The sequence below is a fragment of the Balaenoptera acutorostrata genome, chromosome X, assembly GCF_949987535.1.
Source record: "Balaenoptera acutorostrata chromosome X, mBalAcu1.1, whole genome shotgun sequence".
In the NCBI taxonomy this organism is placed as follows: Eukaryota; Metazoa; Chordata; class Mammalia; order Artiodactyla; family Balaenopteridae; genus Balaenoptera; species Balaenoptera acutorostrata.
Genome location: NC_080085.1, coordinates 133,512,380 through 133,539,919, shown reverse-complemented (window position 1 = coordinate 133,539,919; position 27,540 = coordinate 133,512,380). Strand labels below are relative to the sequence as shown.

The window sequence follows — 27,540 nt, the reverse complement described above, 5'->3', positions numbered from 1 at the left end:
TGGAGGAAGGGAGCATTGATTCTTGGCTGCACTGACCTAGGATTGAGCCTCTGTAATGTGGAGCTGGGGACATAAGAAGGGCTGGCAGCCTGACACTCCTGGGGAGATTCCATATCTCTTGACTGGAGCTGGAAGAGGAGGGATACCTATCTTCTAGCCTCACTCCATCAAGCTGAGTTTGGAGGGAAGAGAGGGGGTGGGTCAGGGTTAAACTGCCACAGAATGTCACTGTTCTTACCAAGATGTAGCAGACTTTCCTGATTTTTTTTCATGTGCTGACTGCCCTTAAGTCAATTTCCAGGATTGCAATGGTTGTTTTTTTTTTCTTTATAGTTTTCACCAGCTTTGCTTGTTTTACTGGTGTGTGGGTCAAAGTTGATCTTTGTGTGCTCGGTTTATTTACTTCAAAAGCCACATGGAGCCATCAGAGAAACCGTGGCTTTCAGAAATATTATCGCTAATCAGAAACCCAGTGTTCATTTTCCTCAGGATTGTTGTGTATGTTTTACCTGTAGCAAATATTTGCAGACCATAAAGCAAATAATAAAATTAAAATTAATGCCTCTACATTGTAACCTTTAACATGCATTTATCTGTGTTTTATCTATTTATGCACAATGATGAGCATCTGAACTGCCCCTAACCCTGACCCCTGATTCTGACCCTCACCCTGACCCCTACCCCTACTCCTGACAACTACCCCTGACCCCTGATTCTGACCCTTACCCTGACCCCTATGGAGTCCTTAACCTGATCATAAACATGAACACTGGAAAATACTTGTAATTTTCTAATGGCACACATTTTTAGGATTGTAGTTATGCAGTAATATATAATTGATAAAGGTATACTTTTGATTTCTCATGTCTCACTGTATCTCCAGTTACAATTCTTTACTAGGGTTAGTTTCTAAGCAAGAATCTGAAGTACAAACCAACCTCTAGTATTTATTTATTTTTTCCCATATTATGTGGCTGCAGTCAGAGGTAGCCCGAAACCTATCCCCCAACATTAATCCCTATACCCTGACCCCTGATGAATTGACACATAATCTCCTTTATCCCTGGATACTCTTTGCTCTGAAATCTACTTCATCTGATATTACAATAGCCATTCCAATTTTCTTGATTGGTGTCAGCATGTATATTGTTCCATGTTTTTACTTTAACCCATTAATATTTAAAGTGAGTTTCTTATAGGCATTTAGAGTTGACGCTTCCTTTTTTAAAATTCATTTTGACATTTAACAATGTATTTAGCTGGTATGCTTCATTTGGATAGTTTGTATTGCTATGTCTTCAAGGTCAATAATCTTTTCTTCTGAAACGTCTATGCTGTCACTAATTCTAGCCAGTGTATTTTTTATCTCAGAAAACCTAGTCTTCATCTCTAAAAATTCAATGGGCCTTTTCAAATTCCATATCTTTACTTACCTTTTGGAACATATGAAATATAATATTAACAACTTCTTATGTCTTTGGTAATTCTAACATCTGTATCAGTTCCACGTTTATTTTAATTGAATGGTTTTTCCCTTATTATTGGTCATATTTTCCTGCTTCTTTGTGTGACTGGTAATTTTTTATTTGCTGCCCTGCCCAACACTCTTTTACCTTGTTTATATTCCCACAAATATATCCTTAAGCTTTGTTCTAGGACAGTTACTTGGAAACAGCTTCTAAGGTCTGGATTTTAAGATTTATTATCCTGGGTGAGACTGTTAAGTCTACGCCAGTGGTTCTTAACCAAGGTTGATTTTGCTCCCCACCCCAACTTTGCAGGAACATTTGGGACATTCTTAGTTGTCACAATTGGAGAGAGGGTGCTCCTGGCATCCAGTGGGTTGAGGTCAGGGATGCTGCTAAACATCCCACAATGCACAGGACAGTCTCAAAGAACATCTGGCCCCAAAGGCCAACAGTGCCAAGATTGAGAAACCCTGGTCTATGCAAGACCCTTCTGAGTACTCTACCCAATACCCTGTGACTCATGAGGTTTTCCTGTCTATCTCCTGTCTGTAGGGTTATTCCTAGCCCTGTGTGGGTGTAGGATATTCTTCCTTCTAGTCTTTGGGTGGTTCTTTCCCTGCCATTGGGTAGTTTCCTCAGATCTCTAGAGTCCTCTCTCTGCAACTGTCTCATTTTTAGTACCATGCCCTGCCCTGCAAACATCTCTGGATATCTGTCATGTGTCAACTCAGGGAATCTTCCAGGCTCTTCCTGGGTTCCTTCTCACTCCATTGTAGCCTGGATACTCTCTCAACATAATAAGCTGGGGCAATAATTGGGTTCACCTCTTTGAAATATCACTGCCCTTCATTGCCTGGAGTCCAGTGTCTTAAAAACAGTTGTTTCAAATATTTTGTCCTTTACTGGGTTATTTCAGGTGGGAGGGTAAATACAGTCACTGTTACTCCATCTTGGCCAGAATTGAAGTCTGTAAGGGGTATTACTGAATTTAATGTTCTCTCTCTGTTCATGAGACTTTTAAACTTTCCTTTATGCTGGTCCAAATTGGAATGCAAATAAAAAACAAGTAAATCAGGGTGTCAACCTGTGCATATGAATTTTCTTTCACAGTTATTCTTTTTGGAAGAGACGTAACAAGTCACAATATATTTTGAATTTAGACGTTTTGTTTTAATAAACAACATGAATCCAAAATAATTTTGTACAGTGTACCTTGACCAAAAGAATGCTTTAACTTCCCAAATGGTCTTTCTCCATAAGATGAAGCAGTTGATCTTAAAAATGAATATAGGAAGAACTTGACTGTGCTAGACTGGCACCACTGTTCTTGCTAGAAGCTGGGAATTTCATTAAAACTCCTTTCCCTATATGCTTTTAGAATTGTTTTGCCAGTGAAATGAACTCACGTTAAGACTTGGGAAGCAGAAGGAAAGTGGAGGCCAATACTCTTAGAAGGTCAGGGCAGTCAGACATGAAGATGCTAAGGTGCCTGACATACCCCAGCTTTTTCTCAATCTCCTCCACTCTGCATCCAGCTCATCCTCTTGACTACTGGCCCTGCTGACCAACTGGGGACACAATTGGGTACTTGGCATCAGGTTTACTGAGCCTGTGGCTTCTTTTCCACACAACTCTTGTCACACACCTATTTTGGCAAACAGACATGTAGGGATTCTCAGGTTTTCCAACAAGCTCCAACCTGTTCAACAGCACTAGCACTTTAAGTGGAAATGCTTAGGACTGTTCCTCTGATCCCCTGGCACCTCCCTTCCAGACTTTCTCTTCCTACTTTGTCATACACCTGTATAAGCTTGAAGACAGTATTAAACCCCTTGCTTCTGTAATACTTGTCTTGGCTCTGTTTTACTCCGGAAAAGCAGAGTTAAGCAAGGAAGAATCATTATCTGATGGAAGCCATGTCCATCTATTCTGAAGGAAACTTAGGGACTGTGACACTATTTGACCTTGTGGCCAAGGGTTCAAAGTAAAGAGAAATAATTAGCTTGTACCACTTCTTTCTTTGTTCATAACAACCAAATAGCCTTTCCCCCCCGCCCCCCTAACTGTCCGGTTAGGGAATGCACACTTCAGTTGAAACCTGGAGGAGGCCTGGGGAGAGTTAAATGGGCTGTTTTTGAGTTGCTCTAGCATGTACAAAAACATATTCTACCATTCTTGACTTCAGTTACCTAGGTTCAAAGACCCAAACTGACAGATTATTGTTTCGTTGTGGCCCAGTTTTTGTACATTTGATCTTTGCCACTCTATTTCTTTTTTTCTTTACCTAAATCTGTTTTGCTCCAACAAATTATTCTCTCTCACCCTCAAATGCCTTCCTTTGAGCCATCTATTTCAGAACCAGTCAGAGTTGTGTTGAACTGGATTACAATCCCTGGGGTTCTTTTCCTGTTCTGTCTCAACCATGGTCTCAGGAGGATGGCTGTAGAAGCTGTGTGGTCATTTCATGATCTTTCATTGGTTTTGGTATGACCTACATACTTTTTTAACTTCTTTTGTGTCTTTTGGTTTTGAAGAAATTTTATACACCTGAGACAGTGCTATAGCTCTTTACTGTAAGGCTTCAGGTCACACTTTTAAATGTATTTTCAGCGTAAGTAAAATACTTTTGTTCTGTAAACTATGGCAAAATGTCATCAGTAGGGGCTTCCCTGGTGGCGCAGTGGTTGGGAGTCTGCCTGCCAGTGCAGGGGACACAGGTTCGGGCCCTGGTCTGGGAAGATCCCACATGCCGCGGAGCAACTAGGCCCGTGAGCCACAATTACTGAGCCTGCACGTCTGGAGCCTGTGCTCCGCAACGGGAGAGGCCGCGATAGTGAGAGGCCAGTGCACCACGATGAAGAGTGGCCCCCGCTTGCCGCAATTGGAGAAAGCCCTCGCACAGAAACGAAGACCCAACACAGCCATAAATAAATAAATAAAAATAAAATTTAAAGAAAAAAAAATAAAGCTCAAAAAAAAAATGTCATCAGAAGAAATTAGATTACAGGAAGAAATTCTAAAACAAGCAACTCATTGTATTACTCTTAAATTTTATTAATGCCTTCAGTTTGTGCATCATTTAAAACAAGATATGTGCTTTAAAAAGCATTCTTATACATAAATAGATCAAGGGATGGTTAAGTAATTTATCCCTAAAACATGCACATCATTTTTATTCAGGTGTGTATAAGAAAGGGAAATAAGCTTTAAGTCTTTTTCTTTGGATTAAAGACATTTGGAAATTATTATTAAGGAATGCCAAATGTTTTCATGGAACAAATGTGTTTTCCAATAGGAAATGCTGATGTAATTAAAAGGCATTAGTGTTGATAAAGAGGACTGAAAAAACATTTGCACTATACATGATCACCAGGAAAAGAGTTCCGGGGGTTGAAAATATGTCAAATAAACGAATCAGCATGAATTGAAAGGTATAGATGGAAGAACAGGTAGCAGGTGCCAGATTATGTGACACACAAATATTCAAGGCACATGATTAGGCTAAACAGGTGACTAGGTTTTACAGACCAATTTGTTCTTTCATTGGGAAAATAGTCAAATGTAATATAATTTCCATTTACTGGCATTTATTGATAAATAAATGCAATTAGATCTAGGGCAGCAAATGCTGTCCTTTCAGATACACACCAGAAGTACACACTAGCTAACAGATGCCAGAGTAGCCAAAGCAGTATGATTACACTCCAGTTTTTTTCACACTGCAGTTACATGGATGTTAGCTAAAATGTCTTGTACTGTTTCTATGTATCATACTGTCTACTCTCAAGTTTCCCAAAAGAATTCTTCAAAACTAGGCAGATTAAAGAACTTATTAACCACAAAGGATGCTCAAACTACTATTCAACACCAGTCAAACCCAAACCCTGGAGTTGATTGCTGACTATATTCAGTTTGGGCTTTTCCACTGTGGTTCTCTTCTTTTTCTTTGGTGAGCCAGAGGAATGTGTCTCCCCACTCCCTCCACTACCCATTCTATTATCTATACAATTGCCCTAAATATCCACCAAAGAAAAAGGAATATGTAAAAAACCACAACCTTCAACAATATTTAAACCACCGTCTTCTCAAATCAACTGCAATGGGGAAACAGAGGATATCAAGCTCTGCGAGGTTTGTGAATGATCAAAACTTTCTTCCTAAAAGTTAATAATAGGCAGACAAGGATAATTCTGTTGCTTCTAACAGGCTAGCAAAACGTTCCCCATCTGACTGAGATAAAATGTTTAATACTTTACCTGCTTGGGCTCCTAGAAATACCAACAATTAATTACAATTCCCCAAATAACAACAATTTTCCAAGTATTTTATTTTCAAGCACTTAAAACCCTTCAAAATCAAAAGACATTAAGACAAGGTGTTAGCAATACTATCTGTCTCTTGAACTTTTGTGTGCACAAAGGTCATCCATAATTTCAGTAGACAGCTCATAAGACAGGTGGTTTCTACCTTGGTGATAGCTTTGTGCAGTTATAAACAAAAATGTATCTATAAGTAGATGACACTAGTTAACAAACCAAAGAAACAAAATGCCTTTTTAAGGCTACTGCTGCAATAAATGGTTCAGTCTGAAGTGCACTGGAATAAATTGGTTGATAGGACAATGATAAATCTGGAGGCATAGAAGAATATTAAAAAAAAGAGAGAAAGAAGAGGGTTGAAGAGACTGGCAGACACCATCTGTCAGTATTAAAAGGCTTGAATCACACGGATTGCTTTTAACTCCTTGTTCTCTTGTATCCTTGGTTAATGATAACTTTTTTATTTCTTCACACAGCTTGGCCATGTAAATCCACCACAGAGTGGTGACACAATAATATAGATGAATACCTGGGGGGGGGCAGAGAAGGCAATTTTATTTTCTTGAATCTATCATAGGCTCCTAAATAATATATAAAGACTGATGAACAAATATTGGTTCCATTAGAGTAGGAGTTGTGTAATAATACAATACACTAATCAAGTATTTTCGAAGACAGAAGTGGAATTAAAATGATCTTTTTTGATATAACTCACATCCACTTGAACTCCACTGTTTTCTTTTCTCTTAAGGAAAGCAGTGGGGTCATTTCTCTTCATTGGGAAGTACGCAGAATGGAACTATATAAGCAACTCTACTGATAACATCATTGTCATAAAGATCACAAATTAGCATGATTCCCTTAAGTATGATTTTGTAATTAAGTACATTTTTAGGTTTTGCACATGGATTAATTTTTCATTATTAGGATGATTAAAAATATTAAAAAGCATGAGTAGACTCTACATCTGTATCACCTATGAGCAAAAATGTTGCCATGAACCTTTCAGTGGATAACAGTGATAATTATAATTACCCAATTGTAAGTAACACAGAAAAAATACTAGTCCTAATAAAGATGTACTAGCGTTTTAGGACTCAAAAACAGGATACACTGTATGATTCTGTTACGTGACGTCCTAGAAGAGGCAAAACTAGTCCACAGCAAAAGAAATCAGAACAATGGTAGCCACTCAGCTGGGGGTGGGGGTTGACTGGGAAAGGACATGAACCGTCTTTCTGGGGATGAAAACACTCTGTATCTTGGTGAAAGTATGGGTTACACAAATGTGTGAATCTGTCATTGAACTGTATGCTTAAGATATGTGCATCTTCCTGTAAGTATCTCAATTTTAAAAAGCTTTAAAAATTGAAAAAAACAAACAAAAAAGAGGTATTAGCTTTTTAATTATGGTATTATAATTTTAAATTATGATATTCTGCATGGCATATGCTTGCTCAGATTACTACATTCCAAAAATAGATTCATTGTAAAATTTAGGTTCACTGCATTAAATCAGTCATTTTGTTCTGATTTAAATTACAACTTTCTAAAATCTTTAAGTGACTGATTTCATTACTCACACACTTAGAAAAAAATACATTATGAATTACATGCTCCCTACCTAAAGTCAGCAAAGTGTTTTTCCTTACTTCTCTACAAATGTTGGGGGTAGGGGTTATAGAAAATTCTGGTTATTAATAAATAGGCTAAACTACTCATCATATTCACATAAACACAGATATTCCAATTTGATAGAAAGTTGACTATTTGCCACAGCTAAAATATAAGGATTTTTAAAGCTGAAGTACAATATGTTAGGTGACAACACCTTTTGGTAAAGAGTTGGCAAGTTGGCAAAGTACTCTGCATGTAATAAGTAATCAATAAATATAATCTGAATTTAATAATAATCTACCTTTATAAATCAATCTAAATTCCTAGACCAAAGAAGGAGGAAGAAGCTAAGTTGAGAAGCCAAGAATGTGCCACCTGAGGATCCTGAACAAGGGGACAATCAAGGCACAATTTCCAGTATAACATTAATAGAGCTATAGCTGCCCTTCTCTGTTAGGCAGGTCCAGCTGTCTAAGGTGGAAGACCTTCAATAGGGGTCAATGAGAAGTGGAGCTGAGTCAGAGATATCTGCTAGGAGTTAACTTTAGGCATCTGTAAATGAAAAGAGGATGAGGAGGAAATGCTGCTTTGCCCAGACACAAACTACCCCCAAAGCAAAGCATCCCTCCCCCACTCCTTAGAGCAGCAGCTCTCGAGCTTTTGGTTCAGGACTTCTTTACACTCTTAAAAATTAGTGAGGACTCCAAAGACCTCTTGTTTAGAGGTGGGTTATAACTATCAACACTTACCATATTGGAAATAAAATTTTAAAAATATACCCATTATATATAAACGTAACTAACTACATTTCTGTGAGGTCAGTTTTGTGTGTCAACTTGGGGAGGCTACAGTGCACTGGTATCCAATCAAACACTAATCTAGGTGTTGCTGTATTTTGTAGATGTGATTAAAGCTCATAAATCATTTGACTTTTAAGTAAGGCAGATTATCCTACATAATCTGAATGAGCCTGATCCAATCAGTTAAAAGGCCTTAAGAGTGGAGCCAAGGTTTCCTTGAAGAAGATATTCTGCCTGTATATACAGCTTTGCTCCTGCCCCTCAGGTCCAGCCAGCCCTTCCTGACAGCCTGCTCTGTGGATTTTGGACTTGCCTAGCCAGCTCTTACCATTGCATAAACTAATTCCCTGTGATATATCTCTGAATATATATCCAGACAAATTCAAGCAGAGAGTATATTTGTTAACAAGTACAAGTTCCATGAAAAAAAATGTTAAAATAAGAATAATAAGAGTTCTTAGAAATTTAAAGCATGGCTTTAAAAAATTAAACATTTAAAAATTAATTTTTAAAAAGAAGAACTGGATAGCAGAATGAACAGAGCTGGAAGAGTTAGCTGAATGATTCACCCAGAATGTGACGCAAAAAAGGAGTTTAAACATATTGAAAAGGTTACCAGACATGCAGGATAGTTCAAAGAGGTCCAATATCTTTTTATATTGGGGTTCCAAAAGGAGGACAGCATATAGACTACTTTTTTTAAAAGTTTTTTTGATGTGGACTATTTTTAAAGTCTTTATTGAATTTGTTACAATATTGCTTCCGTTTTGTGCTTTGGTTTTTTGGCCACGAGGCATGTGGGATCTTAGCTCCCCAACCAGGGATCGAACCTGCACCCGCTGCATTGGAAGGTGAAGTCTTAACCACTGGACTGCCAGGGAAGTCCCTAGACTACTTTATATTTATAGACAAGGGTAAGTAAGTAAGTATTAGGAAACTGAATTCACCATGCATTAAAAGAATACTACATAATGACCTCTTAGTACTTATCCCAGAAATGAAAGAATAGTTAATTATTAGTGCTTTCATTAATGTCATTCAATATATTAATATTAAATGTAGTTATATTATCAATTCATTGGGTAGAGAAATATCATTTCTTAAAGTGAAATGCCTATTCCTGATAAAAAACTTTTAGCACTCTAGAAATAAAAGGTTCTTTAACTTCACAATAAAAGTAACAAGAATTCATAGTAAATATCACTCATAAATATTAGAAGCATTCCAATTAAAACCAGGAACTAAATAAAGATTCCTACTGATACCACAATTATTCAGCACTGCTTGTAAATGAAATGTGTGTGTGTGTGTGTGTGTGTGTGTATAAATAAATGATGAGGTTAAGATTATTAACAGACAGTATCATAATTTACCTATAGCAGGAGTCAACAAACTACAGCCATTGCCTGTGAGCTAAGAATGGTTTTTATATTTTTCAAGTTGTTTAAAAAAAGAATATGTGACAGAGACTGCATGTGACCTGCAAGGCCTAAAATATTTACTATTTGGACCTCACAGAAAGTTTGCTGACTCCTGATCTACAGCACACAGAAGAATCAACTGACAAACTATTACAACTATTAAAAATTATGTAATTATGCAAAAATTATGTTGCCAGAAACAAAACACATGAATTAGAAAAGAGAAAACAGAAACAAAGAAATAGAAAACAGAATTAACTAGAAAACAGAAATATAATTAGAAAATATTCACTCAATTAGAAAATGTAAGTTTAAAAGAATCCCATTTCAGCAGTGAGAAAACCATTAAATAATCAGGAATATCTGGAATGCCTTAAACGACTACTTACATATAAGAATTCTCAGTAGGGAAATGGGGTTTAAGTAGAGATGCTATGTCACAGTAACTTCATAGGAAAGCTAATCCCTGGTCATGTGTTTCACCGTTAAAAGTTATATGTAGCTCATTTCAGAGTGCTAATCATTTTTTTTTCAGAGTGCTAATCACTGAGAAAGAATTCCAGCACCTAATTTCTTAGAGATTGAAAAATAAAATCATATATTAAAAGGACAAAAACTTACGACTGATATGATGATGATGATGATTGTGAGCTTGAGATTCTTCATACACATGGCTCGGGCAAGATTTCTGCTGGTTGTTTTGAAGGTGACAGACTAGAAAAAAAAAAGCATGAATTGTTTGATCCCTGGCATTGACTACATGATTGATTTGCAATAATACCTGCAAAACTTTTACTTTCATTAAATTCTGTTTCAATGTTTTTTACCCCTTCCCTCTCTTCACAGGTAGAGACTGGCCATTCATAATCACTAGTTCTGCAAAGCAGGACTCTGCCACATATATGGTAAGCAGTATGAGCCCACTGGAAAGGATTCCCTCCTTTTTCTTCTCCACCACAGCAATGCACGTGATGTTGAGCACTAGAAGTAGTTCTTTGTGATAGCAGAAAAGCCTTTTTGTCTTCATGCTTCCAATAAGAAAGCATGAGCTAGTTGGCTGCAAACACATTTGCCTATTCTGCCCAGTATAATCCTGGCATTGTGAACCATAAGAACCTGTTCAATTTCCATAGGAAGATATGTATTTACTTGTATGAGGGCCCAAACCCAAAGAACTTCACTCCTTCAGTTATCCATTTTCTGTTGCAGCATCAATTTCTCAACATCTGCTGAACCATTCCCACCAGGACACAAGCAGTTTAAAACAAACGAACAAACAAACAAAAATCCCTAATAGCCCGGCAATTCCACTCCTAGGTATATACCCAACAGAGATATATGCATAAGTTCATCTAAAGACATATACAAAAATGTTTCTAACTGCACTATTTGTCTAATCTCAAGACTGGAAACAACCCAAATGCCTACTAAGTGTACTGTATCATAAAGAATTTAACCTTGCCCAAAAAAGGATCTGACCTTTGCTCTCAGCTCCTGGGAGGTAACCTTTTCTTGCCTGGGGGCCATGGGCTAGCCAAATAGTAACAATGTGATTTAGTGCAGGGACTAGTCACTCTAGAAAGCCCAACTATATGATTTAGGATAGGGGCTCTGGGTCTCTAGAGGAGCTAGAGACTGGAGACTGAGATTAAGCAAGTAGGCAATCAGTCAATCATGCTTATGTAATGAAACCACAATAAAAACTGAAAAATGAAATAACAAGGTCCTACTGTATAGCACAGGGAACTATGTTCAGTATCCTATAATAAGCCATAAAGGAAAAGAATGTGAAAAAGAATACATATATATATATGTATAACTAAATCACTTTACTGTACACCAGAAACTAATGCAACATTGTAAATCAACTATACTTCAATAACAACAACAACAACAACAAAACTGAACAATGAAGCTTGGGCAAGCTTCCTTGATGTACAATGCTCTGTGTATTTTGTGAAATAACATTCATATTTCATGGCAAGACAAGAAAAATTTAAACATAAAAATTTTTCTCTGCCCTTTGGCCTCCTCTCTCCCCACAATGTGCACTGTGTATCTGCATTATGCACTGACCAAACCTTCCCCATCGGCAAAAACTCCTGCTCAACCATAAAGACCAACATTCTCCCAGCACCAACAAGACAACTTAAAGATAACATTCCTTCTTAATCTTGTAAGGGGTCACAGTGACACTTAGATCTGGATTCTGTAAGTGTCAATAATATGTCATTTAATGTCCAGCCCTCTGTCTCAAAAGCCTTATAGAACTGTGACTTGACTTCTAAAACGGGCAGAACAGTTCTCTGAGCTTTCCGAGATGCTCTTCCCTGGTTATAATTCTCAAATTTGGCTCAAATAAAATTTTCCATTTCTTTCTTAGATGGACTGATTAATTCTTTGTTGACAATGTCATCACACATCTATGCTGGGAGAGTAATGAGTCCATGGGGAGAGAACAACAGAAACTGTGGGCTTGTTACCTCCCCAACTCCACCCAATGTGCTGCTTCTTTTGGGTGAGCTTAATCTGTAACCTTTGCCTTTAAAAAACCATAACTATAATAGCTTTCATAGAGTTCTGTGAGTCCTTCTAGTGAGTTATCAAACCTGAGGATGGTTTGGGGAATGAACCAACTTGCAGCTGGTGTCAGAATTGAGGGAGGCTTGGGGACTGTGCCCTCTAAACTGTACACAGTTGGTGAACTTCTCAGTTGCCCAAACTCTTTTCAATTACTCACAAACTAAGTCACAATAAAGACTCCAAGAAGGAGGAAGATAATATGAATAAGAAAAAGCGGTGAGCAATGAAACTAATAAACCTAAATACAGTTATGTGATTCAACAGGTTGGGGTGAAGATTTCTCCACAATCCTCAGGTCAGTATTTGAACACTGATATACCACCTGTTTAAAACCAGTTGAACTATAAAGAACAATTGTTACACCTTACCAAAGCTTCCCTTGGGGATGGGTGGGGGTGGGTGTAAGTAGAAAAGAACAAAAAGATATAAAAACCCCTGTGAGAATGACAAGGGCAAGCTGACCAGCCTGATGGCCTCTCCACTCCATGTAGATGGTTTCACTAGCAGCTGATGATGCACTAAAAATGGGCAAAGGACTTGAATAATTTCTCCCAAGAAGATATACCAATTGTCAATAAGCACATGGAAAGATGATCAACATCATTAGTCCTTAGGGAAATGAAAATCAAAACCACAATGACATACCACTTCATACCCACCAGGATGGCTATAAGAAAAATATGGAAAATAACAAGTGCTGGTGAAGATGTGAAAAACTGGTATCCTTGCACATGTTGGGAATGTAAAATGGTGTGGCAGTTATGAAAAAATGTTTGGTAGTCCCTCAAAAAGCTAAACATAGGATTACCATATAACCCAGCAATTCCACTCCTAGGTAAATACCCAAAGGAACTAAAAGCAGGGACTTGAATGGATACTTGTATGCCAATGTTCATAACAGCATTATTCACAAGTGCTCAGAGATGGAAATAACTCAGTGGTCCATCAACAGACGAATGGATAAATAAAATGTGGTATATCCATATAATGGAATATTATTCAGCCATAAAAAGAAATGAAGTCCTGACACATGCTACAACATGGATGAAACTTGAAAATATGATGCTAAGTGAAATAAGCCAGACACAAAAGGACAAATAATTGTAGGATTCCAATTACAGGTCTCTAGAATAGGCAAATTCATAGAGACAAAAAGTAGATAAGAGGGTTACCAGGGCTGGGGGTAGTAGAAATGGGAACTTATTGGTTAACAGTTACAGAATCTGTTTGGCATAATGACAAAGTTTTGGACATAGATAGTGATGATGGCTGCACAACACTGTGAATGTAATTAATGTCACTGAATTATACACTAAAATGGTTAAAATGGCAAATTTATTATATGTATATATTTCACCACAATTAAAAATTATAATGTAATATGCCAAAACCCATTGAACTGTACACTTTAAATGGGTCAACTGTATGGTCTGTGATTTATTGATCAATAAATAAATAATTAAATAAGGCTGTTAGAAAAACCAAGAGGTGATAAAATGAAACAATTTTTAAAATATTTGAATAAACAAAATAAAAAAGAGGAACAAAGAGGACAGAGCAAATAAAAACCAAAGAGCAACATAGCTTACTTAAACTCAACTCTATCAATATTTATATTACATGTAAGTGGAATAAACATTTCAATTATAAATATACTTTATATATTAAGCAATGTAGAGGAAAGCATGCAAATGTTAAGGAGACAGATGAAAGACGTAAAAAAGATCAAAATCAAACTTGTAGACGTGAAAAATATACAAAATGGGAGTAACAGATTACAAACTGCAGAATAAAAAGATAAGTAAATTTGAAGACACTGTAATAGAAACTATCCTAAATGAAACACAGAAAGAAAAAAGACTGAAAAAAACGAACAGAGCATCAGTGAGTTGTGGTACAACTTCAAGTGCTTTAATGTACACATAATTGGAGTCCTAGAAGGAAAGGACAGAAAAATATTTGAAGAAGTAACAGCTGACTGTTTTCATAATTTGATAAAAACTACAAACCCACAGCTCAACAAACCCAGAGCTGAAGAAACATGAAGAAAACTATATCAAAGTATATTATAATCAAATTTCTTAAAACCAATGATAGAAAAATCTTATAAGCACCCAGAGAAAAAAAAGACACATTATATATGTAAAAACAACAGTGGAATTTTTGCCAGAAACAATATAAAAGACAGTGATGAGACATCTTTCAAATACTGAAAGAAAAAAAATAATACAGAATTCTATTCTGTGAAAATATCTTTAAAAAAAGGAAGTGAAATAAAGACTTTTCAGATATACAAATACTGAAAGAATTCATTACTAGCACACCTACACTACAAGAAATGTTAAAAGACATCCTACAGGCAGAAAGAAAATGTCACCAGATAGAAATCTAGATCTACACAAAAGAATGAAGAGAGTTACGAGAAATATTAACTACATGGATAAATAGAAAGGATGTTTTTCTTATTATTTAAATCTCTTTTGAAGGTTATATGTGTAAATAAAAGTATGACAAAAATAGCACCAAGGCCAGGTAAAAATTGGAGGTATACTATTATAAGGTATACTATTTGTGAAGTGGGATAATACCACTTGGAGGTAGACTATGATAAGTTAAAGACTTATACTATAAACCTTAAAGCAATCACAAAATAACAAAACAGAATAAAAATGGAATTTAAGACGTACTCATTAATGGAACAGAAGGCAGAAAAAGAGAGTGAAGGGAACAAAGAACAGATGGTAAAAAAAAAAGGAAACAAATAGTAAAACGGTAGATTTAAAACCTTCCCACAAAGAAAACTCCAGGCTGAGACTGCTTCACTGGTGAATCCTTCCAAACAGCAAAGGAGCAAATAATGTCAATACTACCTAAACTCTTTTGGAGGATAGAGAAGGAGAGGTAACACTTCCCAACATGTTTGATGGGGCCAGTATATCCCTGATACCAAAGCCCAAAAAGAAAAATAAATTATAGACTAACATCCCTCATGAACACAGATACAAAATTCCTGAATAAATCAATAGCAAATCCAATAAGGTATTACATAAAAAGGATAATGTATCATGATCTTGCAGGAATGCAAGGTTAGTTTAACATTCAGAAATAAATATTAGTTTAGTAAGTTAGGTTCAGTCATATTAACTGATTAAAGGAGAAAAACCATATAATCGTCTCAATAAATAGAGAAAAAATATTTGATAAAATTCCTGAATAAGACTCTGAAATGAGGAATTGAAGGAAATTCTTTCACCTGATAAAGGGTACCTATTAAAAAATCTACAGCTAACAACATAATTGTGAAAATACTGAATCTTTCCCCATAAGATGTGCTTCATTCAAGAATGTCCAGTCACGACCTGTCTTCACTATTGTGTACAAGGTTCTAGCCAGTGCAATAATACAAGGAAAAGAAATAAAATGTAAGCACCTACAAAAAAGCTCGTAAAACTAATAAGTGAATTTTGCAAAGTTGAAGGATACAAACCAGGTCAATATACAAAAATCAATTTCATTTCTATATAATTAGCAATAAATATTGGAAAACAAAATTTAAAATTTACAATAGAATGCAAAAGCATGAAATTCTCAAAGGTATATTTCACAAAATATGTGCAAGACTTGTATACCAAAAACTAAAAAACACTGGTGAGAAAAATTAAAGAAATCCTATGCAAAAGCAGACACATGCCAGGTTTATGGATAGGAAGACTCAATGCTGTCAAGATTACCAATTCTCCTTAAATTGACCTATCAGTTAAATGCAATCACAATCAAAGATACAAATTTTTTTAAGGATGGAAAATAACAAGCTTATTATTCTGAAACACAAACGGAAATGCAAAGGACCTAAAATGGTGAAGACAGTCCTGGAGAAGAACATAGTGAAGGATTCAGGGAATTCTATAAAGCTACAGGTTAGCAATACAGTGTGGTACTGGCATAAAGACAGACCAAGAGAACAATGGAACAAAACAGAGAATCCAGAATTAAAGCCCCACAGAGGAGAATGGATAAATAAATTGCGGTAGGTAGACTTATACAATGGAATATGTAGTACAAAACAATAAAAAATAATAAATTATTACTACATTCAACAACATGGATGAATGTCACAGGCATACTGGTGAGTGAAAGGGGACAGACGCAAATACATAACATACGTTTCCATTTTTCTATACATTTTAAGAACGGGAAAAACATTATCTAGGGTGATGTAAGTCAGAAAAATTACTTCTGTTGGGGATTACTAACTGGAAGGGGCTTGAGGCTGCCTTCTGAGGTGTTGATAGTGTTTTATATCTTGACCTAGGTGGTGGTTACATGGGTATAAACATATGTAAAAAAATAAGTGAGCTGCACACTTATTAAAAGTAGCACACTTGCTGCACTTTATTGTATTTGTTATTCCTCCATAAAAAGAGGCAGCAGTTAATGAGTACCTTTTGTTAATCTGGGTGATGTAGTCAACAAAATTAAGAAAACTTTTTTTGGAAAGTGCAGACTATCCTAGTACTGGTCAAACACAGGCCACTCCAGCTAAATAGGGTCATCTTCAGGGACCAAGGATACCTAAGAGATAGACTGGAAGTACCAAAAAACTTCCCATCAGATCTACAATCAGACACCTGTTTTCTCTCTTTGTCCCCAAGCAGCGGTTTACAAAGTGAGTCATTACAGAACCCTGTATGGAGCCACCCTTCCTCCAATGTCCATGTACTTTGGTGAAAAAACTATTATCCTCCTAAGACCTACTGTTAATAGATGTCTCTGTAAAACTAACAATAACAATAAACCTTTAAATAGCTCTTACTATGTATCAGACACTGTGTTAGGGACTTTGCATGCATTGTGTGCTTTAACCCTCAAAACACTATGAAAAAGATTCATCTTCATTTTACAGATGATGATGACTGAGGCATAGAGAGTTTAAGTAACTTGCCTAAGGACACACAACTAGTGAGTGACAGAGCTGGGATTCAATCCCAGGCAACCAGACTCTAGAGCTTGTGCTCTTAACCACTACAATCTACCTGTCAGTAAGAATGAACAAGATCACTCACTGATATCTGTTTCAAGGGGTAAATTTCTACTCTTCGTGTAAATTTGTAATTGTGTAGACCCAAATTGTAACTGATCTCTGCCCTCCTTCTATTCACTGTATATGTATCATCTTTCCTGAAAACTTTCATCCACCAACCAGATGGAAAATGCGGAGACACACGTAATTGTAGCATAAGTACGTTACAGGGACACATCCTCCCCTATCAATCTCTGCCTCTTGCTTAATACAAAAAAAGCTCAAGCTGTCATGGTAAGCAAGAAAGTGACTGAATTGTCTGATTTTTAGGATCCATAATGGGTCACAACTGGCCTGCACTTTTGTTTTGTGTTTTACAAATATACAGAGAACAGACTGGTATATGTAGCTAAGGTGCTAAATTATGTAGGCATCAATCCAAAGCTTTAAAAAAATTGTTTCTTTATATTGAGTATGTTTTCCAAACGAAAGCTTCCTTACTGGCTATTAATGGGTTGTGGCTTTTTTCTATGCCTCATTGTTATCCTCATGATCACACGTAGTCACATAATGGGGGTTAGAACGGAAAAAAAAACCCCCACTGAAGTATTGAATTTAAGACATTTCCCTATTATATTAGCCATCAACCACAGTTTCTTTAGTTTACATCCTGGAAAAATATTACCATATCCCATACTTACCGAATCCACGAGATTTTCTGTTTTATCTATCAATAATTCCAATCTTTCGCCTCGCTGAGCTACCAGATCTGAAAATGTTGGAAAAACAAAAAATATCATGTTTATATTACAAATCTACTAATTTTGCTTTTAAGCCAAATCTGATTTTAATTATTGTTGGTATTCTTGACAACTCATATTTACTACGGAAGCACTTATAGCTTTAAGTAATGAAAGACTTTAGTAAAGCTTATCAACTAAAGTAGGTGTTGTCAGTTTTTTTGTAAAGGGCCAGACACTAAATATTTTAGGCTTTGTGGACCAAATGGTCTCAATTGCAATTACTGAACTCTGTCAGACATAAACAATACATAAACAAATGGGCATGACTGTGTTCCAATGAAACTTTATTTAGAAAAAGAGGCCAGATTTGATCCAAGAGCTGTAGTTTGCAAACACCTGAATTAAGGGTATGATCTGAGAGTAAAAACAAAAAAAGAACCTTCAAAATAAATGAGAGTTAGACATTTCCAGAATTGCAGTGTGAGGAGCTCCACAGAGCCTCTCTCCAATAAAACCACCATAACTGGTAAAAATTATAAAAACAAACAAAAACAATTTAAAGTCTCTGAAAACTGTGAATGTCCTAAGGGCATACAGCAAATGGAGAAACATTTACACAAGAAAATCAATGAATTCTTAGTAAGAAAAGTGAGAGTCTATGGCATTTGAGATCTACATGATCTACTCCATGCTTCAGTTCAGTGAGATGGAAGCTCTACTCCTGGCAAATAAAGCCTGGGAGCACTATTTCCCCTCAGGTCCCATTCAAAAGCTATGCTTTCCCTCCAGGAGGGGCAACTCATCAGCATTTCTCCTCCTACCTCACCCCATCCCCAGGTCCATAAGGCAGAAGCTCTATTCCAGCATGGTGTGACTGGTAGGTGTGAGGCTTCCTCCATCTACGTAGCCCCCATGCACAGGGCAGAAGCTCTACCACAGGTGGCAGGCCAAGAATAGTGAGCTCTGAGTGCCCCTGCCCTGACGTAACTCATAGAGTAGAGGTTCCACACTGGGAGAGGCAAGCCAAGAAAACCAGGGTTACCCAGCACTCAACTTGTAGGGCAAGGGTGTCACTCCAAGAGAAGCAGTCCACTGTCCCTATCCATAGCTCCAGAACAGTGGTTCATAGATTGTTCCCAGGGGGAAAGGCAGGACTTAAGAACAGAGAGCTTTCCTAAGAGAACAGACTCTATTTGGAACAGAGTATGGGGAAGTTCAAGCCTAAGGGTGCTGTCAAAAACAATGGAGATTTGGGAGATAAGCAGTTACAGTGAAGCTGGGAGCTTCATGAGAATAACAAGCTAAACCATGTGACAGCTAGAAGTTTAACAGAGAGTACCTGGGGGAAGAGTCAGCTAAGAAGAACCCTCCTGAGGTCAGAACAAATACCTAAGACTGGCCTCAAACACAAGGGAACCCAAATCGAATTAGATCACTGGAGGACTTTATGTATGGGAAACTGTCAGAAAAATAAAAATGGAGCAATTAGCCTGCAATTAGTGGAGGCTAACAGCTGGGTGAGGTACCACAGAGGCAGGCTTAATAGGGAGATTAGGAAAAGAAACAAGAGAGCTGTGTCATTCCAGGGTGACTGTGTGCTGTTCCCTCTGAGAGGTGACATTAGAGGCCACACACTGTGGGAGAAATAGACTTCAAAGAAAAAGTGCAGCCAAGTCACTAAACAAATAAACCAGCAAACAATACACCCTAGGAGTTGGGAATCAGTACCCAGAGTTGCTACAATACATTACCAAAAATGTCCAATTTTCAAAAAAAGTTATGATATGAAAAGACACAGGAAAGTGTGATCCATACACAGGAAAAAGAGCAGAAATTAGAAACTTACTTGGGGGAGGGGGAGCTCAGCTGTTTCACTCAACAATGAAATGAAATTAGAAATCAATAACAAGGAAAACTTATGGGATGAAGTAAAAGCAGTGAATAGAAGGAAATTTATAGCAGCAAACACCTACATTACAGAGAAGAAAAATGTTATAGACTGAATTGAGTCCCCACAAATTCATATATTGAAGCCCTAACCCCTAATGTGATAGTATTTGGAGATGGGGTCTTTGAGAGATCATTAGATTTAGATGAGGCCATGAAGGCTTATGATGGGATTAGTGGCCTTATAAGAAGAGACACCAGAGAGCTTGCTCCCTGTCTTACTTCCAGCCATGTGAGGACACAGTGATAAGGCATCATCTGCAAGCTGGGAAGAGAGTTCCCATCAGAGCCCAACCATGCAGGCACCCTGATCTTAGAATTCCAGCCTCCAGAACTGTGAGAAAATCAATTTCTGTTGTTTAAACCACCCAGTCTATAGTAATTTTTTATAGTACTCTAAGTTGACTAAGACAAAAGATCCCAAATTAATAACCTATCGTTCTATCTTAACGAACTGGAAAAAGAAGAGCAAACTAAATCCAAAGCTAACAGAGGGAAGTAGATAATAAACATTAGAGCAGAAAAAATATATAGATCATAAAAGAAAAATAGAGAAAATCAATGAAACCAAAAGTAGGTTTGAAAAGATCAACAAAATTGACAAATATTTGCATAAACAGACAAAAAAAGAGAATACTCAAATTACTAAAATAATAACTATCAAATTCATAGAAATGAAAGGGATCCTAAGAGAATACTATGAACAAGAGTATGTCAACATATTAGATAAATGAAATGGATAAATTCCTAGAAAGATACCAACCACCAAAACAGACTCAAGAAGAAACAGAATATCTGAATAGAGCTACAACAAATAAAGAGATTGAATCAGTAATTTTTAAACTTTGCAGAAAGAAAAGCACAAGCACAGGGCTTCCCTGGTGGCGCAGTGGTTGAGAATCTGCCGGCCAATGCAGGGGACACGGGTTCGAGCCCTGGTCTGGGAGGATCCCACGTGCCGCAGAGCAACTAGGCCCGTGAGCCACAACTACTGAGCCTGCGTGTCTGGAGCGTGTGCTCCGCAACAAGAGACGCCACGATAGTGAGAGGCCCGCGCGCCGCGATGAAGAGTGGCCCCCACTTGCCACAACTAGAGAAAGCCCATGCACAGAAATGAAGACCCAACACAGCCAAAAATAAATTAATTAATTTAAAAAAATATATATATATGGTATTGAAAAAAAAAAAGAAAAGAAAAGCACAAGCACAGATGGCTTCAAGGGTGAATTCTACCAAACATTTCAAGAAGAATTAATACCAATTTTTCACAAATTCTTTTAAAAATAGAAGAGAGAACACTTGCAACTTATCCTATAAGGTCAGTATTACTCTGATATCAAAACCAGATAAAGATATCACAAGAAAATAATAGATCAATATCTCTTATGAATAAAGACATAAGAAGTCCTCAGTAAAGTACTGGCAAAATGAATCCAGCAATATATAAAAAGGATTATACACCATGATGAAGTGGCATTTGTTTCAGAAATGCAAGGTTGATTTAGTATTCAAAAATCAATTATTGTAATGTTTTAATAAAATAAATAAAGGACAAAAAACAATATGATCATTTCAATAGATACAAAAAAGGACTTGACAAAAACCAACACCTTTACATGATAACTCAGCAAACAAGAAATAGAAGGGAACTTCCTGAACCTGACAAATAGCACCTATGAAAGAACCACAGCTAACATCATACGTAACTGTGAAAGTCTTCCTAAGATCAGGAATAAGACAAGGATGTCCACTCTTGCTACTTTTATTCAACACTGTACTGGAGGTTCTAGCCAGGGCAATTAGGCAAGAGAAAGAAATGAAAGTTATCCAGATTGGAAAGGAAGAATTAAAACTCTACTTTCAGATGGTATGATCCTATATACATAAAATCATAAGGAACTATTAAATGAGTTCAACAAGATTGTACAAGATCAAAATACAAAAACCGACTGTATTTCTATACATGAGCAATGAAAAATCCAAGAACAAAAGAGAAAAATACCATTTACAATAGCATAAAAAAATGGGAACAAGGCAAGAAAGATGTTGGAAGAGAGATACTATTAAAAAGAAATTATTCTGGCACTTGTCAAAAATGGTAAGAAAGACTTTATTCAAGACTATTGCAATAGGGGTCAAGATTATAGGGGAGAATAGGGGAGAGAGACTGAGCTCAACTCTGAATATAACAAGGACAAGTGATGTCAGCATCATAGTGGCATAAGATATTCCTTTTTGTCCCCCCTTTTAAACAACTAGTTAGGCATCCATCCATGAACAAAAGTCCCTCTGTTAGAGTTCTGGGATCCAGATATGCCAAGGGACCTGGGAGGAGTCTCATCCACCTGTGCATCAGTAATAGGCAGAAAGACCATTGTATGAGCTGTGCAATCAGCAGGACCGGTGAACTTGCCCCAATCCCTTTTGGCCATGGTTGGGTTGGGGAAAACCTGAAGAGTACTGACTTGAGCAGGCACCCAAGGACAAAAGAGAATTTGTAGAACTCCAGCCTTGCTGAGGGGAGATTCCAGCATGCTACTGGAGCAAAACAAATTTGAGGCTGGGACCTCCATGACTGGGGGAAGGGGGAAGGGGGAAGGGAAGAAATCAGGAAAGAAGCAGGTAAGAATATCAATATTAAAGGGATATAGTTCCTGATGACTCTGTTCAGGACTTCAGTGGAAGTCCATCCGTGAGCTTCTGGGAAACCCTCACCCGATGATCCCCTCACCAGTCCCACAGTCACCCCCAATGCCTAGAGTGCAAGACTCACACCTCCCCCTGCTCTCCGGCCAGCTCCTTATATGTGCTCCTGAGTTCAGTGGCAAGAGCAAGCTGCAATAAAAGTAGTGCTCTCAAAATATCTGACCAGGGTCTATGTGAAAGGGAGAAACCATAAAATTGAACTGTAGTGCTACCTTCTGAAAAACAAAAGAGAGGTTTCTAGCAGACATTCTGGTGAGCTTTAAGACCAGACAAGACATAAAAGCTTAATAATTATGCCACAAGAGGGAGCAAGAAGCATGGAGCAGGTATATCCACGCAAGGTCAGAGAAAACCCCAGATATAACAGGACGTATGAACAGTATTTCCCACCTGAAGGCAATTAGCAAAGCTTTGAGGAGGTGTCTGCTACTTCATATGTGAAAGCAGTGACACAAAACTCCAAGGAACATGAAGAATCAAGGAAACATGATATCACCAAAAGGTAATAATCATTCACCAATAACCAAAATCAAAGACATGAAATTTTAGGATCTAGATGATAAAGAATTCAAAATAGCAGTTTTGAGGAAACCAAAAGAGCAGCAAGAGAACACAGAAAGAGAATTCAATGAAATCAGGAAAACAGTACATGAACAAAATCTGAAATTTAACAAAGAGATAGAAATCATGGAAAACAAACAAACAGAAATTCTGGAGCTGAAGAATTCAATGAGTAAAATGAAAAATGCAATAGAGAGCATCTATCTCAGAGTAGACTGAGTGGAAGATAGACTAAATGAGCTAAAGGATAGGAAATCTGAAATCAGAGGATAACAAAGAAAAAATAATGAAAAAGAGTGATTTAGAAAGCCTATGTGATCTATAGGACTCCATCAAACATACAAATATTATAATAACTGGGGTTCCAGAAGGAAAAGAGAGGGATAAAAGGCAGAAAAGTTATTAAAGATATAATAGCTGAGAACTTCCCAAACTCAAGGAAAGACTGGGACATCCAAATTCATAATGCTAATCACCCTATTATCTCAATGCAAAAAGACCTTCTTAAGATAAATTATGATGAAACTGTCAAAAATCAAAGATAAAGAGAAATTCCTAAAAGCAGCCAGAGGAAAAAGATTGTGACCTGCAAAAGAACCCCCATTAGGTTATCAGCAGTTTTCTCAGCAGAAACCCTACATGCCAGGAGAGAGTGGAATGACACATTCAAAATGTTGAAAGAAAAAATCTGTCAGCCAAGAATACTCTATATGGAAAAGTTATCCTTCTGATATGAAGGAGAAATAAAGATGTTCCCAGACAAACATAAGCTGAGGGATTTCATCACCACCAGACCCGCAATGCAAGAAATGCTGAATGGAAAAGATGCTAATTAGTGAAATGAAAACATATGAAAGTATATAATACACTGGTAAAGGTAAGTATGCAGATTTAGAACACTCTAATTCTGTAATAGGATGGTGTCTTAAACACAACTATAGTATAAAGGTTAAAGCAAAAGAGTAGTAAAGATAACTACAGCTACTGGAGAGGAGTCACGATGGTGGAATAGGAGGACGTGGAATTTGTCGCTCCTCACAAATACATCAAGAATACATCTACAAATGGAACAATTCTCATACAGCACCTGCTGAACATTAGCAGAGGACTTCAGACAACCTAAAAGGACAAGAAAAATCCCCTCAAAACCAGGCAGGATGAAAGAAAGAAAAAAAGAAAAGAGGAATCAAAACAGGGACCAGCAATCTGGCGGGAAGCTGAAGGTGAGGGGAGGTCCCCACACTCAGAAAAGCTCCCTCACAGTGGGGAAATCAGCTGGGACAGAAACGGACCTTTGGGGGATCAAAGGAGAATGCAGTGGACACTCTGTGGAAGGCAGGACAAAAAACTGCATGCATGGTCTACACTGCAGCTCTGCACATTCCGGCCTGAGTTGTGAGTTGCCTGTTGCGGAGGGGGGCTGGGTGCTGGAAAGTGGGGTTTGGAGTGCGGACCCAGGGAGGGGACAGCTGTTGGCTGTGAAAAGACAGCCTGAAGGGACAGGAGTAAGGAGCTCCACAACCAGGAAAGTCTGTGGGAAAAGCCCAGGATACCACAGAAGGTGTCATTGTTCAGTGGTGCGTGAGGGGTGGAGCCACCATTACAACCCCTTTCCCCACCCGCCGGCTTCTTCAGCCTCTACAGGCACTGAGAGGGGCTCCCATCTGAGCAGGCCCACTTGCCCCTCGAGCTGGGGTCTCTGCCCGTGGGCTCTGGGGGACTGAGCACTGCACATCCCAAAGCCTCCTTGGGAATCAGCTCTGGGCACCCTTGCCTGGGACCAAAGTTTGCCAATGCTGGCGGGGGCTGAGAACTAAAGTGTGGGGTTGGGAGAATGGGTCTGGGGAGAGGAGTGCTGTTGGCTGTGTGGATACAGCAGAGGGGACAGGAGTGAGGGGATGCATGGCTGGGAATGCCCCTAGAGGAAGTGTGGTCTGCCTGGAAAGCGAGGCGCCATTGTTGAGAGACACGTGGGGGGCAGGGCCCCCACATTCCAGCTTCTGCCTCCGCGGGCACTGGGAGGGACTCTCACCAGAGCGAGTGCGCTAGTCTGTTGCAACTGCCTGCTGGTTCTGCCACCGCAGGCAATTTGCACACAGCCCAACTGTGGCCGCAGTACCGCTCCCTGGCCTGAGTAAGTGTGCCGCAAGCAGCCACTGCTTTCGCTCCCTCTTGCCTGGGCAAGGAACAGATGCCTGAGGGTGGTGCACACGCAGAGGTGGGGTCAAAACCAAAGCTGAGGCCCAGGGGCAGTGCGACTAAGGAAGAGGAAAGGGAGGAAAGGAAACCTTTCTGTGCAGCTGCGCAAGCTGCGGATTAAATCCCTGAGATTGGCTTGCTAAATCTTGCATCTGTGGAATACCTGAGTAGACAACGAGTGTTCCACAACTGAGACCAGTCTAGCCTTTCCAGCAGTGGACTCTGGGGGCAAGAAGTCTGGCCAGGTCAGAGTCTGAGCTGGCCCCACAGTACCCACAGCAGGTCCCGAGGCCTAACTAGAGGTATTGGAAGGCCTCCTGGGGAGGCAGGGATTGGCTCTGGCTCACTGTGGGGGCAAGGACACTGACAGAGGAGGCCCCAGGAAAATATTCTTATTACTATTATTCTTTTTTTGTTTGTTTCATTTTGTTCAGTTGTTGGTGTTGTTTTTATTATTTTTTACCTTTTTATTCTTTATTTTTATTTAAAAAGAATTTTTTAACATATATATTTTAAAATTTTTACTTTACTTTTTTGTTGTTTTGTGGGTTTTTTCTTGTTTTTGTTCTTTCCCTTTTATTTTTTATTGTTTTTTATGTCTCTATTTTGTTTCCTTCACTTTTTTTGCTGTTTGCTTTCTGTTTTAGTTTTATTTTTCATTTTTTGTTTTTGTTAGTTTAGTCCTTATGGACTATTCTCATCTTTGAATTCCTTTGTTTGTGCTCTTGTTTTGTTTTTATTTTCTTTTCTTTTTTCTGTGTGTGTGTTTGTTGTGTTGCTGCTGCTGTCTGTTTGCTGTTGTTTTTGCTATTTGTCTTGGGTTTTGTTTGTCTGTTTGTTTTCTTTTCTATTTTTCCTTTTTTTCTCTGGTCACTCTGTGAAGCTTGCGGGCTCTTGGCTCCCTGGCCAGGGGTCGGGCCTGGGCCTCCGGGGTGGGAGTGCCAACTCCAGGACACTGGACTGCCAGAGAATCCCCGAGCCCAGGGAATATTAATCGGTGCATGTGCTCCTGGAGGTATCCACATCAACACCAGGACCCAGCCCCACACAACTGCCTGCAGGCTCCAGGGCTGGACACCTCACGCCAAACAACCAACAAGACAGGAACACAGCCCCACCCATCAGCAGACAGACTGCCTAAAGTTGTACTAAGCTCACAGAAACCCCAAAACACACCACCTGATGTGGCCCTGCCCTAAGAGGTAAAAGACTCAGTTCCACCCACCAGAGCACAGGCACCAGTCCCTTCCACCAGGAAGCCTACACAAGCCCCTAGACCAACTTCACTCACTAGGGGGCAGACAACAGAAGCAAGAGGAATTACGACCCTGCAGTCTGTGGAAAGGAGACCATAAACACAGTAGGTTAGACAAAATAAGATGACAAAGAAATATGTTGCAGATGAAGGGGCAAGGTAAAAACCCACAAGACCAAATAAATGAAGAGGAGATAGGAAATCTACCTGAAAAATAATTCAGAGTAATGACAGGAAAGATGATCCAAGATCTTGAAAAGAGAATGGAGGCAAGGATAGAGAAGATACAAGAAATGTTTAACAAGCACCTAGAAGAACTAAAGAACAAACAATCAGTGATGAACAACACAATAACTGAAATGAAAAATATACTAGAAGGAATTAACAGCAGAATAACTGAGGCAGAAGAACGGAGAAGTGAGCTGGAAGATAGAATGGTGGAAATAACTGCCATGGAGAAGAATAAAGAAAAAAGAATGAAAAGAAATGAAGACAGCCTAAGAGACCTCTGGAACATTAAACACGCCAACATTTGAATTACAGGGGTCCGAGAAGAAGAGAAAGGGAAAGGTCCTGAGAAAATATGTGAAGAGATTGTAGTTGAAAACTTCCCTAACGTGGGAAAGGAAATAGTCAATCAAGTCCAGGAAGTGCAGAGAGTCCCATACAGGATAAACCCAAGGAGAAAAACACCGAGACACATATTAATCAAACTAACAAAAATTAAATACAAAGAAAAAATATTAAATGCAGCAAGGGAAAATCAACAAATAACCTACAAGGGAATCCCCATTAAGGTTATCAGCTTATTTTTCAGCAGAAACTCTGCAGGCCAGAAGGGAGTGGCAGGACATATCTCAAGTGATGAAAGGGAAAAACCTACAACCAAGATTACTCTAC

The 27,540-nt window shown here is 38.3% G+C and overlaps 1 protein-coding gene across 3 annotated transcripts in view; it reads right to left on the bottom strand.

The window, feature by feature from the left end:
• Positions 1–4,492: 4,492 nt before the first annotated feature.
• The window catches only part of VAMP7 (vesicle associated membrane protein 7), a 66,704-nt gene continuing 43,656 nt past the window's right edge, over positions 4,493–27,540 (bottom strand). For 2 of the 3 annotated variants that reach the window (XM_007180883.2, XM_057538997.1), the window contains exons 6-8: positions 17,931–17,998; positions 10,248–10,340; positions 6,115–6,317 (exon numbers count right to left, since the gene is read on the bottom strand). In XM_007180883.2, the coding sequence (XP_007180945.1) occupies positions 6,249–6,317; positions 10,248–10,340; positions 17,931–17,998 (230 nt within the window). In that variant the 3' untranslated portion in view covers positions 6,115–6,248. Of the gene's footprint in view, positions 6,318–10,247; positions 10,341–17,930; positions 17,999–27,540 lie in introns of all 3 variants that reach the window. The other variant, XM_057538996.1, reaches the window with a different exon arrangement.